The following is a 16,697-nucleotide window of genomic DNA, read 5'->3' as shown; positions in this document are numbered from 1 at the left end:
GACCCCGGCTAGGAGAAGCATAAGTCTTGGCAAGCGTCGCCCATGCATCAAGAGATGTGTTGGAATCAATGAACGGAATCAAGATGGGTGAGAGAGCACCAATGATCGCATTGAGAAGTAACTGATCTTGTCGAACCCAGAGGAGATACTCCGGATTGGAGATGGTGGCAGTATCGTTGGTGATGGTAGGGGGCGGGCACGACCGGGAGCCATCAACGAAGCCCATGAGATCATAACCGATTAGAAGATATTGAAATTGAATTTTCCATGCAGGATAGTTTGTGGAAGTGAGCTTGAGTGGAGCTTGGGCAGCCACGTTAATGGTGGTGAGGGATGGTTGGGCGGTGAAGGTGACAGAGGTGTTGGCGGCCATTGCTTAGGGTAGGGTTGATAGGCGTGAGCCAAATGAATCTGATACCATAAATGAAACGACTCGATCCTACTACTACTGAATTTTTTTTTAAAAAAAAAATAATCCCTATTATATAAATGTATATATAAATACATATATTAATTTAAAGTAAAAGTAATACATATATGCCCATAAATATATGCACATAAGCTTAAAATAATTTACAATAAAATATTCTACACATAATACTACATTTTTTCATGCAAATAAAAATAATCACTAATTAAATTCTTAAATATATTATACATATATTAAAAACGTGTATTACTAAAATAATACATAAATGTATTTAGAAATCATGCATCTATAAATAAATAACTAACTAACTAAATACTTAATATAATATATATAATTAAAACGTGTACAAATATACATATATTAAATAAATAATTTCTTAAATATTTTTAAACATGAATAAATATCAATAAAAATATTCTACATAAAAATCTCAATATTTTGCATGCAATTAAAATATCTTTAAACATCCATAAATTCATGCATAAAATAATATCACTTAACTCTCATAACATCTCAAAATAAAAATCCATAACTCATAAATAAATCATAAAATATATGCGGAAAACGTTTTAATATTCAAAACCACTTAAATAAAGTCAAGAGACGGGCTAGCCAACCGCCGAGAGCTCATACATTCTCACCACCAGTCGGGGCTAAGTTCTCTACATCAAAATCTATCTGCTCACCTGCACCATCTAAGTCTAGTGAGTCTAGAGGCTCAATACTCTTTATCTCATAATAACAACGTGAATAAAATTGATGCAACATATAATATATATATATATATATATATATATATATATATATATATATCCATGCATGTCCTTATAATACATATCTCATGATCATCACATAACATAACATACATACTCATAACATATTCATCATGCATCATATTTAGGGCATATCATAATTTAAAAACTCTGAAGGTTATATCCATGTCGTGTGACCGTGTAAGTGATTGATCAATCAAAGAACCAACGTATGTGGCGGTGGAATCTCCACCTCTTGGCCCCTTCACGAGGCTGACCCCGGATATGTAGGAAATCATAACATATGGAAAAGCAATCGGGCTTCAGTATCCCGAATCTCAGTCCCGTACTCTATCGAAAGGGCTCCGGGCCTAGTTATCCCATTCCCAATCCCGTATTTGCCACACACCCACTTCAACTTCCTTAAAATATTTTTATGCCCAACATCATACATATACGTACATTATCATGCACATCATAAAAATCATTCATGATCTTATTTTCATAAAATATTGCACGTAAATATATATTTAATTAATTAATAATGTAAATATAAAAATAATACTTTTCATACTTAAAATATTCATGCAATAATTAAATATATATTTACGGAACAATGTATATTTTTCATGGATTGGTTCAGGCTGCTGACTCCTTAGACTTAAGCCCATTAACTTTTAGACTGGCCCAATAACACAACTTAAGCCCATTAAATTGCATTTAAGCCCAAATAATTTATTAAAGCTCAATAAGAGATATCTGGCCCAATAGAGAAGCCCAAGCCCAATAACAACCTAGACTGGCCCAATGGGCCCAAAACATGGATCAATAACTTCTATGGGCCCTAGACCCATAAAAATTATTGAACTTACTTAATTAATTATTTAAGTCCAATTTAGTAAACCCATGAAGTCCAAATAATTAATTAACCCAAAATAGGCCCATAATCTCACTTAAACTATTAATTAAATTAAAAATAAAATAGACGTAGCCCACGTCTGGGCGGCCAACCCAGCCCAACTAACACAACCCGAAACCGAACCCATCTAACTTTCCCCATGACATAACCGACCCACCCGGACCCGTGATGGCCAACCCAGCCCATAAAAAAATAGAACCCGAACTCCTCTCAATTTATTATTTTGTTTTTCCTTCGGCCGTGCAGCTGCTGCTGGTCGGAGCTCCATCGCCCAGATGTAGCCCACGTCTGGGCGGTTTCAACGAGCCATGCCTCGCTTTGAACCGATCCCTACACAGCTCTAGCGAACCAATTTTGGAAATCCTGAAATTTGCCGATTTGTAGCAACCCCATCAAAAAACCCCATCGGCCTTGATCAACCCAGCCCCTAACGACTGAGCCACCTTGTACTCTAGACCTCTAGGGACCCTGGTACGACTCCTAACCAGTAGCAGCAGCCATGGCCGATCACATGAAGGTAGAAAGAACAAAACGTGAGGAAAAACATGAAATACGTAAGCCATGAGCAGCTAGCATTCACATGAAATGATCTCTAAAACAAATCGAACTCAACATTAAAATTGAAAGGTTTTTATGCATAAATCAGAATATACGACTTAAATGGTGGCCAAGAAGAGAATTCAAACGTGTCTTTTTAATTTATGAAGCCAAAAACTTGATGTCGGGCGCGTAGATCGATCCCTGGGATGAACGAGCTTGAAACCTTGCTTAAATCTCCATAAAAATCGTGTGTTGTGTGTGTTGTGATGTGGAGAAGGTGATGGAGAACAAGAACGAGGGCCAAATTTTGATTATGGGTTTGCATGGTTATTGGGCTGGGTTCCAAAAATAATAATCCAAGTTTAAACACAATTTAGCCCATTAAAACTTTGCTATTTTATGAAGAATTTTCGTAATGATATAATATGGGTTTTTAAAAGCCTACTAGAAACTCTTAAAATGATATTTTTGTGAAAATTGGACTCTTCTAAATATATATATATATATATTGAAACTATTATTTTCTGAAAATAATATCTTAAAATAATAATTTATGGCTCATAAAATTCTCATAAAATATTTGGAATAAAATTCCTATACCTCGTTCATCCACGGTCTCGTCTATGCGATCGAAAACTAATATTTCTAAAAATTCTAAAAAATGGCATAACGGCGGGTTAAATGCTAAAAATAATATTTAAATCATACACATAAATCACATAAATTCACATAATAGCACATAAAATCATTTACCCTCCTTTATAATTTTTAAATTATTATTTTTCCTAATTATGCATGCGAATTTACATGAGAAAATTTCGGGCGTTACTATATAAGATTTGAGTGTGAATAATAATTTTATTAATCACCAGAGAAGTGTATATATACAACAATATGAAGGGCCTATCACGACTAGATAAGCACAAATAAAATCCTAATTTAAACAAAGATATACAAAGATATAATCTAATCAAATCCCTAAGAATATACACACAATATATCATTAACAGAGCGGACATAGCTCTCGCTTGAGCGAGACCACTTCTGCCTCACTTTGATTTTCTTCACTCTTTTTGACTCCCAACACTTCAAGGACGCATATGCAACTCCCAAATTGATCCTCAAGTGCTCTAACTTCTTCTTGGTAATTTAGCATCAACTTCTGAAGTACCGTCTTGAATTTGTTAGCTCGGCTCCTCGTTATTGGCCCTCGTGGCAACTCCAATGGATCTCGAACTCCACTTGCCACTCGATCCACATGTGAGCTATCCATAATCGCATCAGGGATGATGATGCGATCATGGATGGCTCACGTGTTGATCAAGTTTCTAAGGAAGCTAAGGATCTATTAGAGATGCCACGAGGACCAATGACGAGAGGGAGTAGCAAGAAATTCAATGATGCGCTTCAATTTTTAATGGTAAATTATCAAGAAGGAGTTGGAATGCTTGAAGATCAATTTGAAAGATGCTATAATGTTTTTGAAGTCCAAAAAGATCAAGAAAGTGAAGAAACCATTGAAGAAAATAAAGAAAATAAAAAGAAAAGCGATGCACTAGCGCACCGCGCACCCGCGCTTATGGTTAGGCGCAACCGCGTTGAAGCAGAGTTTTTTTGTGTGAAGTACGAAGCACCATCGCACCTGCGCTACTTTTCCAGCGCACCCACACTTGCCTTTCTCTCTCACACATTTCGGCATGTACTGTGTGTGCGGGATTTTTGAAGTATTTTTTATATGAGTATTCTAAGTCTATTAGAAAACTTTCTTATGATATTTTTTGATATCTTTTGCATTATTTTGCATTATCTTTTATTATTTTGAGTTATAACTATAAATACAACATATACATTCATTATTGAATATAACAATACAATTCAGTTTTTTTATTATTATCAATCCTAAAATTCTCTCTAGAATTTTACTTGAAGTTTTTAGTTTTGTTCAAATAAAAGTTTTATAACTTTGTGGCGTTTATCGGTTGTTCTTCATCGTACATTATCAAATAAAAGTTATTTGAAGGTCTCTTTAAATAACAATTTTTTTGAGATTATTTATTACTAGAACTGTTCATCAATTAGGGGTGAATATCCAAACCTATCAGTTTATTTTTACTTGTTTCAAGTTCGAGACAAAATCTTTGATTCTTTATTGTCATTGAATTAAGGGCACGATTTCTACAATAATTGTGTTTTTTTTCATAGTTAGTTAGATTCATATAAATCACAAATATATACTAGGGGTAAGATTTGGTTGTTTGCATCCAAACCTAAAACTATAAGCATATTGTGCTTATAATTTGTGTACAAATGGGAGCCATATGTTGTTTATTTTGTGACAATTTCGGAACCCATATATGCATGATCGAAAAAGCCCAAAACTAGGGATGACAATGAGTCGGGTATGGGTAGGATATCGTTTCTCAATCCCAATATCCATTTATTAAATTCATCCCCATACCCATACCCATACCTATCGGGTATTGAATTTCATCCCCATCCCCATACCCATCGGAGGATCGGATATCCATACCCTACCCATTTATCATATTTACTCCATAAAAATACATTTTTTTAAATTTGAATTATTTCGATAAAACTATATTTATTTACTAGATTTTTATACCAAAATTTTTAAGAGAAAAATAAAAAATAAAACATAGTAAAAAAATCTACAACCTAAATATTATATAAAAAATAAAAGTCCTACAAAATAACATTAGATTTATACGAATAATTTTCATTGTTTCATCTAACTAACATAATTCACCAAAAAATTAAATTAGCATTTAATTAATATAAATTAATATGTATGTATGTATGTATGTATGTATGTATGTATGTATGTATGTATGTATGTATGTATGTATGTATGTATGTATGTATGTATGTATGTATGTATGTATGTATGTATGTATATATATTTATTTAATCGGGTATCGGGTCGGGTATGGGTAGGATATTACTACATCCTCCTCCATCCCCATATACGAGATCCCCATACCCATTTATCCAGTTATTCAATCGGGTCCAAAACACGCCTCCATACCCTCTTCTATTCGGGTCGGATATCGGATTACCCATCGGGTTCGGAGGAAATTGCCATCCTACCCAAAACATGTAATTTCAAATCTTGATTGAAGAATTTTTGTTTGGTAAATGGTTCTACTACCGGGTTTATACTTTACAAGGGCACCTATGTATCTTGGAAAAAGATGTACATAAATTTTCCATGTGTATATATTTTCTACCTCTTGCTTTAAGTTGTACAACGCCTTACCATATGATATTTCATAATTATATTAATATTTCACTATTTGTATGACATATTTAATCTCGCGAGAAGGATCACATTGAAAAACACCAATGAGTGTGGAGCCAATCATGTTTTGGTCTAGGTTATGAAGATCTATTTCTACCTGGGTAGAGATACACGTGTGTGAACCACCATATTTTGTGATCTTGAAGTACCTAGATTTCAATTTTAACGATGCTCGGTGGCCCCACCTATAGTAGATATTCAAAGATATATTCTTACAATGAACTTTCCACAAAGTCTTCGTACTTTCTACAACTTGTACTCGCATCTAACAACCCTAACTGAGAAATTCTTAAATGATGATATCAAATGATTTTTATCTTTGAAAACCATGTTCGTGCAAAGTTCTCCACTATCCGCATTGTAATACCAACAGAATCGGGACACTGCTCGCCATATAATGCACTAAAGAATTTAAGGACAGCATATGTGGGCGGAACAATAGGCGCGACAGGTAATGGTGTTGTGTAGTGACATGGTGCAACATATGGTTTTTCCTCACCAGGACTTTCATGCATATGACCATGAGTAGCAATATGAGATGGGCCAAGATCACCCTCATTATCATCATCTTCTGCATCTTCATTTGTTTCACCTAATTAAGATGCTTCAGGTTTAGTATAAATCTCGGTGGCATTGCAATGAATATCTTGTAAAAATTCACGTGATCTTTTTTTTTTGTACGACAGATGTCACTGCATGACCAGATCCAACAATATTGGCATCCACTGAAAAAAAATCTTGCATGATTTGAGTTACATCCTTTGCAACAGAATCCAATACTCGTGTGTTAGCCATCAAACATTTTCCTCTAAGGAACCCATACTATATTGATCTCATTCCCCAATAGAAGTATCAGCTTCCTCATTGAATGCCATTGAATTGAATCCTTGAGTTGTACTTGGAATGCATTATTCGGGTTCATCAACATCTACATTATGCTCGATCGGCTCAGATTCAACATACAATTCTATACATCGCATTTCATTGCTAACATCCAACATAAACTTTAATTCTTTGTCATCATGAATGTGAAGATGTACTTCTAGACAACTTAACTTGTCCACGTAAGACTACTTTGTTGAAAATTTCAAGCTAAATTTTTGATATTCAGTAGCCGATACACAGTTTTCCTCAGTTCATGCAAATTCATAGATCGTGATACTCGTGTTGCTTTTAGCGTAATACCGCTATATTGTAATGTATTATGTACTATTACAACGTTACCACCTGCATATAAGAGTTCATCACACTATCCATCCATTCATAAGAAGAAGAAGAAAAAAAAGAAGAAGATGATGATGATGATGATGATAATAATAATAATAATAATAATAATAATAATAATAATAATAATTGCATTAAATAAGCTAATGATAATGATAACAATGTAGCAATTTTTATAACAATAACTTTGATAACACTATATAAAAATAAAAATAAATAAATCGACAACAACAATAACATATTTGATAATGAAATTTTTATGCACTACTTGCTTAATTCTTTTTAAAAAATACTAATAATGGTTAGATAATCATAATAATAGTAATTAAATATATTAAGAAATTTGTGGGATAATATTTGTATAAATTAAATAAGGTAAGGATAATAATAGCAACAATATAGTAACTACAACAATAAATTTTATAGTACTCAGATAAAATATGTCAACAAAACCAACAACATAACCAACAATAATAATAACAATAAATTTGATAATAATGACAATTTAATAGATTAATGAATAACAACTAAAACACGTCGTATTTTTTAATTAAAAAGTTAAAATTGTAATAATATTAATAACAGATATAATTATAATTAACATTAATTTACCAATACTAAAATCAGAAATATTAACAATTAAAACATATTATATTCAACCATATGATTAATAATTCAAAATACGACAAATATTCAAAAATTGAAAGCTAACTTGATTTTTATATTAATATATACCTAGAAGAAAATTAACACCAAAACGTTATTTAGAAATTGAAAATGTGATTTTTTTTACATATATTCAAGTGGGATAAAAAAAATTTACATTAAAAAATTTAGTGAAAGTATAAAATAAAAGAGTACATATTCAAATTTTTTTGCCCGACTGTTATTGAAGCATGATCAACCAATGAAAAATCATCTCCGAGCTTTTATAATTTACTAACGTTGAAGTCAAACATGGCTTATAAGCTCTTAAAAACAGATTATAAGTTGTTTAAGAGCTTATAAGCTCTGTAAATCTGTTTGGCATTTTTTGTCAAACAGCTTATAAGCTGTCAAAATAAGTTGTTTGACAACTTATAAGCTGTTTTTAAAAAAGTAAGGTGACCCCTACTTTTTTAAAAATATATTATTTTGATATTTTACTTTTTCATATTATCCTTATATATTTTATTAAATTCTCACCCTGCCCTCTGCCCATTTTTTGTACATAATTTATTAAATTGTTTTATAAATTAAAATTAAAAATAATTTAATGTTTTAATATATGTTTAACATTTATAATAAATTTTAAAATATTTTTGTATGTATATTACTATTTTACATTATTTTCGTAATATTATATTTTTTTGGTAATTTTGACAATAAAAAAATCTTATAATACCAAACACATCAACATATTTAAGTTGTTTAAAATAAGTTCATCCAAACACTTTAACAATTGCTTATAAGCTATTTTTAATAAGCTTAGCCAAACACCCTTAAAAAAACATTGAAGTCAAACAATGGAGAAAACTTCTCCGAGCCCATACTATTTATAAGCCATTGTCAGCCTTTGATTGACATAGATGAACAAGTTTACTAAGTCGAGCCGTGTTTTTTCCTAAAAGTTTGTGGTCATGCCACTTCAAGTGGCATTACTAGTTACTACAAATGCCTTTTTTTTCCCTAGTTTTTTGTGAAAGCTTGACTTCATTTTTGACATGTCCATTTCGCCGGCGTATTACTGTAGAAATAGAGATATCTCGTTAACAGTGAAAAATTTATGGGTTGTACGTAAAGAGTGTAAAGACCAGATAAATCAGCCAAAAAAACCTTTATACCGGGCACCTAACAATGGCTTAGTCGTTGTTTCAAAAAAAAAAAAAAAACAATGGCTTAGTCGAACATAATCCTTTTAAAATCAGCGTGAGTGAATTTTTAGTTAAAAGCCTACTAAACTATGGATTATAAGAAAAACCCACAATCACACTCTCAATCAACGGACCAAAGGCAGTCTTAATTTATTTATATTATACGGGCAAAAAAAAAATCAAATGTTTTTGGGACACTCTCCGTCTCAGTCACGCGTTTTCCCTCCAAACTCCAAATAGTGAAATCTACGATGGCGTCGACCTCTGCTCCTCGGAGTAACGCCGCTCATGGAAGAATCAAATCGGCGGCTTCAACGCTTTGTTCCGACAATCAAACTATATTGGCGGTTAGCGTTACTGCTCAGATTGTGTTTCTTAGTAATTTTATAACATTGTTTCCTTTTCCATTTTTGTCTGCGGATTCAGGAAATTAGGAAGGCGATAATGACCATGAAAGAAATCGCTGTCGATCTGGAGAGAGACCATGAATCCGATATGGTATCATCCAATGCTTAAACCCTAGCACAATTTTCGAGCTGTTGGGAGATTTTGGATTTTTTTTTTTTAATTCCAAGTGCTTATAAAGTTAAATGTTTTGAATGCATAGTTGTGTATATTGCTTTGTAATAAATAACTTTAGTTTTCAGTTTGTGCTGGGCAATTTGCTATCAATGGTGTTGTCTTTTTGATAACCCGAGTTTTGGATTATTGGAAATGACGAATATATTGGGTGTCCTTAATCTGATGATATTGTAGGTTAAGAAGCTCGAGGATGGTGTCCTAGAATTGTTGGAAGCCTCAGATAACTGTACTCATCTTTCCAATGCTATCCAATCTGTTGGAAATGAATTCCAGCCAGGGGTGGAGGTAATAGTTTGACGAAGAATGTACCTATGTGGTCTGATTTCAAATTTGGTTTTGTTAAAGCTGATGATTTGTCATCACCTGTTATTTGGGATTGCAGCCAAGCAATTTTAGTAAGCTGTTGGATGATAAAGTCGAGAGACTAAAGGCTGCTTCTGCATCTGCCTCACAGAACAATCCAATTTTGCGGCAGTTCCGTGAAGCTATCTGGGTATGCCTATAATCATGATCTTTGACTTCTTCTTATGTTTTTTTGGATCATAATATGGAAAAGACAATCACCTTTTTTTGTTCGATCATATTTATCCTTTTCTATACTCTCGGTGTTTCTTTCCTCGAGTGATACTTATCTTGTTCTTATAAAAAAATTTTAGCCTGTAGAATTATCTCATATGCCTTTTAGAATGTTAAAAACTTGTGTATAATACCAGGCCTTAAGATTCACGAGCATGGTCCAGAATTTTTGTCAATCCTGATTTCTTCTACTTTATTTTGATCAAGGACTGACAACTTGAAAATCGGCTTTGTACATAAATGTGGTGAATGGTTTAATTAGCTTTTATCTCTTCTATATCATATATCCTTTCTGCCTGCAACCCTAGACATGTATATGCACACACTTAAAAGTGATCACGGATACAATGTCCTCCACTTGACAACTTTTAAGTTCTAGTCACACAAAGCTCAAAAGATAATATGATAGTCTATCCAATGTGGAATTGGATGGTTTTCGAGGGATATGTTTAAATTCTTGTTATCCCAAAGAACTATGGGTAATATTTTATGAGATGTAGAAGCCTGAACTTAAAATCATTGCTAGTGCCATGGTGGAAATATTGAGACTTATGTACTTGTAGTAGAAAAAAACATATCAAGTTTCATGGTAAGGCTGCTTTAGATAGCCCCAGAAAAACCTTATTTTGTTGTAAGCAACATCAAAGAGAGCTCATGCATTTTAGCATTATGATGTGATAAATATACCAAACTCCAAGTTTCATCCAGCGGATTCAGAAATCAACGTGAGAAAACAATAACGTGCTTGCTGTTTTCATATATCCTTTCTCTGTTGCCAGATGCAGTCTGTAAAAGTACCAAAAACCAACTTTGAGGCCATGGTGTTTGAGATCTTGACATTTTCTCCTCTCTCTCTCTCCAGTGTTATCCTTTAACTGAATTCTCAACCTCTTCAACTAAATTTCTCTTGCTTCCGAAAGACATGGAAATTTCAATTTGCCGCACTGTAAATCATTTTCAGTAGTTGTCAAATATAAAATATCTCTTCTAAATTACTCGTGGTTTTCTTATGCAGAATGTTCATCACTCGGGACAGCCTCTGCCAGGTGATGAAATGGAGGACATTGTAATGACAAGCACCGAGTGCAATCTTCTGAATGTTACGTGCCCATTGACTGGAAAGCCTGTCATTGAACTAAAAGATCCTGTTCGGAGGTGTTCTTTCTCTCTAATTTTGTGTTAAATTAGCTTGCTCCATTTAGGAAACCTTTAACAGAGAATAAAAACCAATCATCAGCAGCAACAATTTATATGATTGTTTTGGAAAAAATGTGCTTTTGTTATCCAGCTGCATTAGTTTTTTTGAAATACTTCTCCAACTGACATAAGACTTTTGTTCACCCTTTTTTAATTCCTACTTTTGTCTTTTTGACATACAAGAAGGTAAAGTGGCTGCTTTTGCTTGACCTATTTTTACATTAAAGGCATAAAAAACACTTTTTTTGTGTTGGTTATAATGCTGCACTGGCCCATTAGATTGTTGGTTTATCATCCAGTGTAACCTAAAAACTTAGTCTCTATACACCGAATTACCTCTTGTTAAGCAAAAAACGCACACCAACTTGTGTAATTTAATTTTTTGCTTTCTCGGCAGTATGGACTGCAAACACATTTATGAAAAGGGGGCTATCCTGCGCCATATATCGTCCAATGATGCACAGGGTCGATGTCCTGTGACAGGTATTTTGTGTATCATTATTTATAAAGTAAAACTGTGGCGGAAGAGAACTCATTGAGTATTGTACCGTGCAATGCGATAATTTCTCATTTCAGGTTGCCCAAAACCATTGCGGGAAAATAGGGTGTCATGTGACCCACTTCTTCTGATAGAAATTGAAGAATTACGCTCAAAGAACGAACAATCTATGAGGGCTGACATGATAGAAGATTTTACTCACCTTGATGATGAAGATTAGCCCATGGACTGTATTCCGAATACAGTGATCATTAGAGAACATTTAACTGTGTCAATCTAGATTTTAGTCCCTTATAAGCTGCTGCATGTGTGGAACTCAGAAAGGCACGAACAATAGTTTATGTTTCATTTTTCGGTTAATGACGATTTCAAGAATGTAAATTGGTGCTTCAGCTAAACTCTAACCCCAATGTGAATTGTGAAATTTTTTTTGCCTGCAACTCTAGAAAACAGTTTCTTGAAGCAGGCATGCTATGTGAAAATAGGAAAAATCGCCATTCGGTTACGTATGGTTAAAGAACACATCAATATGTTGATGTGCTTATTATGAGAAATTTTAATGGTATCTTCTGGTTTAGAGCATCTGCTAACACTGTCTCTCCATTATTGGGCATTGTGACTTGCCATTAATAATGGAGTATTTTTTAAATTTTTTATTTGTCATGGGCCCCACATGTTTGTTTCCTTTTTTTTTTTTTTTTTTTTTTTTTTTTTGCGTTTTTTAATAATATATATATTTGTTTGAAGGTGTTTTTTTAATAATATTATTTTATGAAATGTGTACAAGTTTTTTTTAATGGATTGATTTTTGAATTTTATATATTTAATTGCAATTTAAATTTTTTATATTTGAATTAAATAATATATTAAAATAATTTTATTATTATTTTTTAAATTAATAAAATCAAAGCTCAAAAATTAATATTATTATTTCGAAAATCAATAATAATTTAAATATTTTAAAATATATGAAAAATATATTTATTTAATATAAAATAATTTTTTATTATTGAGTGAAATGTGAGACCCATAAATAATGAATGTTAATGTTAATAGGGTTGTGGGTAAAAAGATGAATGTGTTATTAACAGTGGGGCCTACAACTTTTGATGATGTGAAGAGTATTTTTATGTTAATAACATGGTAGCAATGTGGATGCTTATACCAAATCACTAGCCTCTTCAATGATGTAACAAACATATTCTTTGCGAGCAATAATATTGACGTATGAGGTAGAAGCTTGGTCTTAAATACTAAAAAAATTCAATCTATACATATTTGTTTAAAATTGAAAAAAACCATAAATTATTGGTATTTATCAAATTATTACATGAATTATTTGATAATTGTTCAATGGATTCATTAGCTCATTTGACACATAATTTTTATCTTGATAAAATGAAAATAGATACATTAATAATGTCTTCAACTTAAAACAAATTAACATGGAATGAAACATGTGCACATGTAATAAATATTTTTACACATATATACACTATATATTTATTTGTTTGTTTATCAGGTATGATAGTTCGGTTGGAATATGTTTTACTAAGGTGATGTTTGGTAGAGTTTCTAAGAAGCATTTTTCAGCTTTTCTTTCACAAAATTTCAGAAAATTTCAAAATTTTGTGAAAAAAGCCAAAAAAAAATGTTTCTTGAAAACTCTCTCAAACAATAGATGATTTGTTTAACGGTCACATATTTTTTCTTGTGATATCTAATCATATGTAATATTTCTACATATTTTTCAGACCCCAAAAATTTATGTTCTTTTTCTTTTGTAAAAAATATGTTTTATAATAAATTAATTAAATATTTATTAGTTTTATGTAACAAATATATAATTTAATATATGCTGAAATGAATTTTCAATTTTGCCCTCAAAAAGTAAATAGTTGTACTTGTACCATATGCATCTGTTGGTTGTACCATTTCATGATATTGTTCCCATAAAAATTTTATCATCAGTTGAGAAGCTAAATAGATAATCCTCCATCATCCTTGAACCCGCCAAATGTGGCAGCCTCAGCTGCAGCTCCTCCGCTTCTCCGCCGCCGCCGCCTTCTTCCCCCTCCCACCTCCTCCATTGCCATTTTCACGTCCTCCTCAATTTCCTTCAAGACCCATCAAACCCAATAATCACTATTCACTCTGTTCTGCCCACAAGACATGGCTTGCCCAGCTCTCTGAAGAACTCACCGCCGCTATAACTGCGGACACACCCGTTGTAGCGCCGCCGGTTGAGGGTCCCGTCGAGTTACCTCCCTCAGTTCCTTCCATTTTTGCAACCAATGACGACCCCACCCTCCTCCAGACAGCCACCAGTGTCCTCCTCACCGGTTCCATCGCCATTTTTCTCTTCCGCTCCCTCCGCCGCCGCGCCCAGCGTGCCAAAGGAACGGTACGTCATTTCGCTGTTCTTTCAGCTGTGCGCGTCTTTTCCTTACAGCGTTGCTTTGATTTGGGCGAGAATGAATCAAACTCGCCTTCTGGTTCCATACGCTTTTGTGCGCATTTCTTCGATGCCTAGCCTTTTGTGTTAGAAATCGTGGGATCGTTTGCAGACGGAAGAGTTTCTGTTGGGAGTTGTGTCCTTTTCTTTGAAAATATGTTATCAGCTTTAATGCGACCATCTTGTAGAATTTGCACATCAAGCCTTTGTTTTTTATGTTCTAACTTCTATTATAGATTTTCAATCACGGTTAATTTTGTTTCAGAAATTTCGGTCTTCGGGGACGAAGAAATCTTTAAAGGAGGAGGCTGTAGATAGCTTGAAATCTATGTCTTTATCTCCAGTTACAACCAAGTCTCCGCCTTCACCTGTTCAAGCGTTTCTAGGTGCAGTAACAGCTGCTGTGATTGCTACGATCCTGTACAAGTTTACGGCAACCATCGAAGCTTCTCTAAATCGCCAGACACTTTCAGATAACTACTCGGTTTGTTCTTTACTTACGGTTTGCTAGTTAAAGGAAAGAACTTTTGCATAGACCAAGTCTAGCATTTGTTCCTCATCAAGTTGGTGTGATTTAAGCCCAATAGTATGTTTTTCTGAAATTTTCTTTGATGAATAATGTGGTTCATTTTAGGGCCATTGCTCCAAGAAATATGCTTGATGTGGTGTACACAAGAAATTTCTTAATTAAATTGTGTTTTGGGCAAAATTAAGTCAGCTTGTATCATATGGTAGTTAATGACTTCATCATGTTATTGGTGGTTGGATGTGTTGTGAAGATAAATTCCATGATGTTTAGTTATTTTATAATGAATGATGGTAGTGGGTTGTAAACATATTGAATGCATCGAATTCTAGCCATTTTTTCATATCTGAATTCGAGCTTGAAAATGCTCAAAACTCAAGAATGTAATGTTTTGGGCTATATTTAAGTTCGAATTCGAGTTCAGTTTGTTTGGTTTGAACGTTATTATTGAACTTCGTTAGGACTTTGCAAAATTTATTGTCCAATGCACTAATATTAAAGATTTTAACCATTTTTCAGGTCCGCCAGATAACCATAACAATTAGGTAAATCTTGAAACTCCCTCCCTAGCCAGCTTGTTTCCCTGTTATCGTCGACTTATTATCATTCTTCATCAATTCCGTGCAGGACTATAATAAATGGAATTTGTTACCTTGCTACTTTTGTCTTTGGTGCTAATGCTCTTGGATTATTCCTGTATTCGGGACAACTTGCCTTCAACTCCTTTATGGAAGGCGATAATGATGGAGAAAATGAACCCTTAAGCTCGTCCGATCCACAATTGGGTGATGCCGAGACTGGAACAGCCAGTTCTAATGAGGATCAAAATTCTGATAACACAGAGTAGGGGGAGAATGGAAAATGGATCGAGGCGACGGATTTATTCATTTTTAATTTTGTAATTACGTTGTAAAACTCTCTTGACAAGGTAATGACCTTTACACAATGTAAATTCACGTGTTCTATAGCTAATGCAGAATATTGTTTCAATTTAATATTTGAACAAATTGTCGTGGATTTATGTTTGCCAACAAAATTTGGATAACATGAGATTAAGACAAAACAGTTGAGTGTAAATAGTGTTTCGTCGACATGATGCGGTTGGTAGATTCAATATGTTTTTCCCATCTTAACCATTGTTTCATTTAGGGCTAGACATACTCTGGTGTGTTATGGATTTATATCGTGATGATAATAATTGCAGAATAAAATAATCAATAAGAATACCAAGGATTTACGTGGTTTATCCAATATAGGCTACGTCCACGGAGCTACTGCAATATTTATAACCGGAGAAATATTACAAGTGCATACAAAATATTATATCTCTCACTATCCCACACCCCGAGTATTACCGAGAAATAATTTTCTAACTCACACAAGAAAAACACTCCATATTTTCTTTGTATTTTCTCTTAAAGGAAGAAAGGAAAGAGCTGAAGGAATGATTAAAATGAACCAAGAAACAACCTATTTATAGGCGTTCCTATACGCGTGAAATTAAATGTGAAACATTTAATTCACTTTCCCAGCCTCCAACCGATAGCTACCACCTATCTAACAAATCTCCCACTTGAAGACTTGATTTCAATCATGGCTTCACACAATCAATGCAGCAGCTCAGGCTTCTTGTCTTATACTTCCAGTCCAACTGAAATCGAGCATAACATCAGTTTTTCAGTGGTCACCGCCTTTGTGAACATATCAGCTGGATTTTTACTTTCAGGAATCTTCTCAAGCATCAAGATTCCATCTTCCAAAAATGATCTGATGAAATGGTATTGAACATGTATATGTTTCGTCCTAGCATGATAAAAAGGATTTT

General features: G+C 33.5%; 2 protein-coding genes across 2 annotated transcripts; both read left to right on the top strand.

Annotated features, from left to right (window-relative positions):
• Positions 1-9,111: 9,111 nt before the first annotated feature.
• Positions 9,112-12,396, top strand: LOC140875147 (E3 SUMO-protein ligase MMS21). Its single transcript, XM_073278709.1, has 7 exons — positions 9,112-9,384; positions 9,464-9,535; positions 9,794-9,904; positions 10,002-10,112; positions 11,211-11,350; positions 11,790-11,875; positions 11,969-12,396. The coding sequence occupies exons 1-7, from the start codon at positions 9,289-9,291 to the stop codon at positions 12,109-12,111; spliced, it is 759 nt and encodes a 252-aa protein (XP_073134810.1). The 5' UTR covers positions 9,112-9,288; the 3' UTR covers positions 12,112-12,396.
• A 1,446-nt stretch (positions 12,397-13,842) lies between these two features.
• On the top strand, positions 13,843-15,852 carry LOC140875639 (uncharacterized). Its single transcript, XM_073279371.1, has 4 exons — positions 13,843-14,295; positions 14,612-14,830; positions 15,392-15,417; positions 15,500-15,852. The coding sequence occupies exons 1-4, from the start codon at positions 13,909-13,911 to the stop codon at positions 15,717-15,719; spliced, it is 852 nt and encodes a 283-aa protein (XP_073135472.1). The 5' UTR covers positions 13,843-13,908; the 3' UTR covers positions 15,720-15,852.
• The last annotated feature ends 845 nt before the right edge of the window (positions 15,853-16,697 follow it).

This window comes from Henckelia pumila, chromosome 1 (genome assembly GCF_033568475.1).
Source record: "Henckelia pumila isolate YLH828 chromosome 1, ASM3356847v2, whole genome shotgun sequence".
NCBI classification, from domain to species: Eukaryota; Viridiplantae; Streptophyta; class Magnoliopsida; order Lamiales; family Gesneriaceae; genus Henckelia; species Henckelia pumila.
This window is presented reverse-complemented; position numbering and strand designations above follow the sequence as displayed.